The sequence below is a fragment of the Gadus chalcogrammus genome, unplaced genomic scaffold (genome assembly GCF_026213295.1).
Source record: "Gadus chalcogrammus isolate NIFS_2021 unplaced genomic scaffold, NIFS_Gcha_1.0 GACHA154, whole genome shotgun sequence".
Taxonomy (NCBI): Eukaryota; Metazoa; Chordata; class Actinopteri; order Gadiformes; family Gadidae; genus Gadus; species Gadus chalcogrammus.
The window spans coordinates 1,549-5,000 of NW_026613589.1; the positions used below are offsets into that span (position 1 = coordinate 1,549).

Below are 3,452 nucleotides of genomic sequence, written 5' to 3' on the forward strand. Positions count from 1 at the left end.
AGTAAAACATCGGGAAAATGAAACCAGTGAAAATTCAGAAAGAACACCTTTGTTAAAAGAAAGATGAATAAAATGCCAATCTCTGGCACCTCACCCCCAGAGATAAAAAAAGAAAGAGGAAGATGTTATCCCGCTTTAGACGGACCAAAGTGTCCCACCCCCCCCCCCCCCCCCCCCCCCCCTCGGTGGCCCCTCCCCAAAGCACCTTTCTGCCAGGTGATGGCAGGCCTGGGCGCGCCGGACGTCTCACAGTGCAGGATGACGGACATGCCGTCGATGACCGCGCTGTCGGAGGGGCCGGTGGTGATGTTAGGAGCAATGCCTGGGAGGAGGAGGAAGAGGAAGAGGTGAAAAAAAAAACGGACAGGAATGGATCAATTTGGCACGCTCATACACACATGCATTCGTATCTGCCCCCCCCCCCCCCAAAAAAAAAACGTAGTCAACGCTTGTCGATACGACCCTCCACCCTACCCTGCAACACCCTACACACACAAAAACTCACACACACACACACACACACACACACACACACACACACACACACACACACACACACACACACACACACACAAATGAACAGTAGCACACACTCCCACACACTCCCAAACTCAGAAACCCACGCGCACAAACACACACAAACTCACTACCGCAGTCGCATATACGCATACACTCACAAAAACACCAGCGCACACAAACACACACAAACACACTCACACTGCCACTCTCACACACACACACACACACACACACACACACACACACACACACACACACACACACACACACACACACACACACACACACACACACACACACAGAGGTCTCCAGCTCCCCACTATCAGCGGTAATAACGAGAGACGTGGAGAAGCTTCTTGGTGGACAAAGAGGACACGGCCCGGCAGCTTAATATACTTGATAAAAGGCTGAGCCGTCAGGGCTCATCCTGGTAGACAGCTCGGGGGAGAGAGTGGGAGAGAAGTGACGAGGAGGGTCGCGGTCGACACTCCCCCCCTCCCTCCTTCCGTCCGTCCGTCCCTCCCTCCCTCCCGCCCTCTCTTTCTCTCTCCATCACTCCTGCCCCTTGGACCATTCGCTCAAAATAGCCAATAATTGCCAAAGCATCTGAGGTGACAAAACTGTCACTACGAGAGAGAAAGAGCGCAAGGGATAGAGGGAGAGGGAGAGGGGGAGAGAGAGAGGGGGGAGAGAGAGAGAGAGAGAGAGAGAGAGAGAGAGAGAGAGAGAGAGAGAGAGAGAGAGAGAGAGAGAGAGAGAGAGAGAGAGAGAGGCAGGCTAGCTGGACTTGTGGCGCTGCAGACACAGAAGGGGCAGGGAGAGGACAGGCAGAGATGGAACAGGTGAGATTGGAGGCGGTGGGAGGATTGAAGGGATTCGAGGGCTTTAACAGAATAGGGAATGGGAGAAAGGAACAGAGAGAGAAAAAAAGTTGACCCTATTATTACCATTATTTATTTGTATCTTAGGTGGTATCTTATTGTACTTTTTGGTCTTCAGCTATGTGAAAGTCTGTTTGCCGTGCCAATAAAGCAGTTAGAATTTTGAATCTTGAGAAAGAATGAGCGAGATAGAGATACAGAGAGAGACAGAGCGAGAGACAAAGAGAAAACGAGAGACAAAAAGGCAGAGAGAGAGAGAGAGAATGAGAGAGACAGAGTGAGAGAGACAGAGAGTGAGAGAGAGAATGAGAGAGGCAAAGGGAGAACGAGACAGAGAGAGAAACAGAGAGAACGAGAGTGAACGAGAGACACGGCGAGAGACAGAGAGAGAATGAGAGACAGAGAGTGAGAGAGAGAGTGAACGAGAGACAGAGAGTGAGAGAGAGAGTGAACGAGAGACAGAGAGTGAGAGAGAGATTGAAAGACAGAGAAAGAACGAGAGAGAGAGACAGAGAGAGACAAAGGGAGAACGAGACGGAGAGAGAAACAGAGAGAACGAGAGAGAGAGACAGAGAAAGAACGAGAGAGAGAGACAGAGAGAGACAAAGGGAGAATGAGACAGAGAGAGAGAATCGGAGACAGAGGGAGACAGAGGGAGACAGAGGGGGGAGGGGGCAGGCGTCTACGTACTGGTAACAGCCAGGTAGGTGTTGGTCTGGATCTCGCCCGCCATGTTGCGGGCGAAGCACTGGAACATGCCGGTGTCGTCGGGCAGCAGCCCGTTGATCTGCAGGCTGCCGCCCACCAGCACGCGGTACCGGGGGGTCTTCACCGGGCTGATGGGCGCCGCGTCCTTATACCACACGATGTCGGGCTGGGGGGACCCTGGTGGACAGTCACGGGACACTCGTTAGACACTCGTTAGACACTCGTTAGGCATTAACACATAAACCAGTGTCGGTATGATGTCAAGTCTTATGATGTCAAACTCTCTCCCCTTTATTTCCTTATCCTAATACCTTATCCATCTCTTTTGTTACTTATGGAGGGAGTATATGCATATATATTCTATGCATGGTAGTGCATGTACGCGCACGCACACACACACACACACACACACACACACATATCTACACACGCACAAACGCATTCACACACAAACACACATTCAGACGGACCCACACAGACCCACACAGACGACACACGCACACACACACACACACACACACACACACACACACACACACACACACACACACACACACACACAGATACAGACACACACACACAGGACTGACCTCTTGCTTGACAGGGGATGTCCACCACTTTCTCCATCTCCGCACTAATGTGTGTGGGAGGCTCTTTGACGAAAATTGGGTGTTCTGCGGTGTGGCAAAACACAAAACAATCACGTACGTGTTTATGCCATGCGGCAGTCGAGGCCCACTCTTCACCACCTCATCGCTTCTCAACCCCCGGATTTAGGAGTGAAAGCCAGTTAAGGCATCCATCAGAAACAAGACAGAAGAGATTTAGATGCACAGCCATTAGGAGACAGATAGGACGGTCCCGCAGCTATGACTGATACGCTCTAGAGCGAAGGCTGAAACAGCGTCTGGCCAGCCTAACCAAACAGTCTCCCTGGCATAGCAATGCAGGGAGACAAAGATTGCGGGGCATTGCAACGTTCATTTTGGCCCAGCTGTGCAGCTCTCAGCTGGGCCAAAACATCCGGCAAACCTTAACGACGCATTGGGAAGAATCCGCAAAGATGCATCGCTAATTGGTTAATCAGGAAAACATATCCAGTAGCGACACAGAAACAGTAAAGAAAAAAAAGGGAGCCCCAGCTACATAATGCAAAGCAGAGCCGAGGTTTGAACAACAACAACACAACACAGAGAAGGCTCATCCATACACAAATTGACGAGACGCTGTCGCCATCAGCATCACTTCAAACAAGCCGTCAAGATGGTTCTCCGCAGGGAGTCGTCACGACGGCATGAATTCAGATTCACAATGAATTTTTCAAGAGCCATTCGCCACCGAGAT

At 51.0% G+C, this 3,452-nt stretch overlaps 1 protein-coding gene across 1 annotated transcript in view; it reads right to left on the reverse strand.

The window, feature by feature from the left end:
* Window positions 1-205: 205 nt before the first annotated feature.
* LOC130379015 (protein sidekick-2-like) overlaps window positions 206-3,452 on the reverse strand; it is a gene marked incomplete at its 3' end in the record, with an annotated part of 19,825 nt that continues 16,578 nt past the window's right edge. The window contains exons 9-11 of the mRNA XM_056585594.1: window positions 2,699-2,782; window positions 2,091-2,285; window positions 206-322 (exon numbers count right to left, since the gene is read on the reverse strand). Of these exons, the coding sequence (XP_056441569.1) occupies window positions 206-322; window positions 2,091-2,285; window positions 2,699-2,782 (396 nt within the window). The remainder of the gene's footprint in view (window positions 323-2,090; window positions 2,286-2,698; window positions 2,783-3,452) is intronic.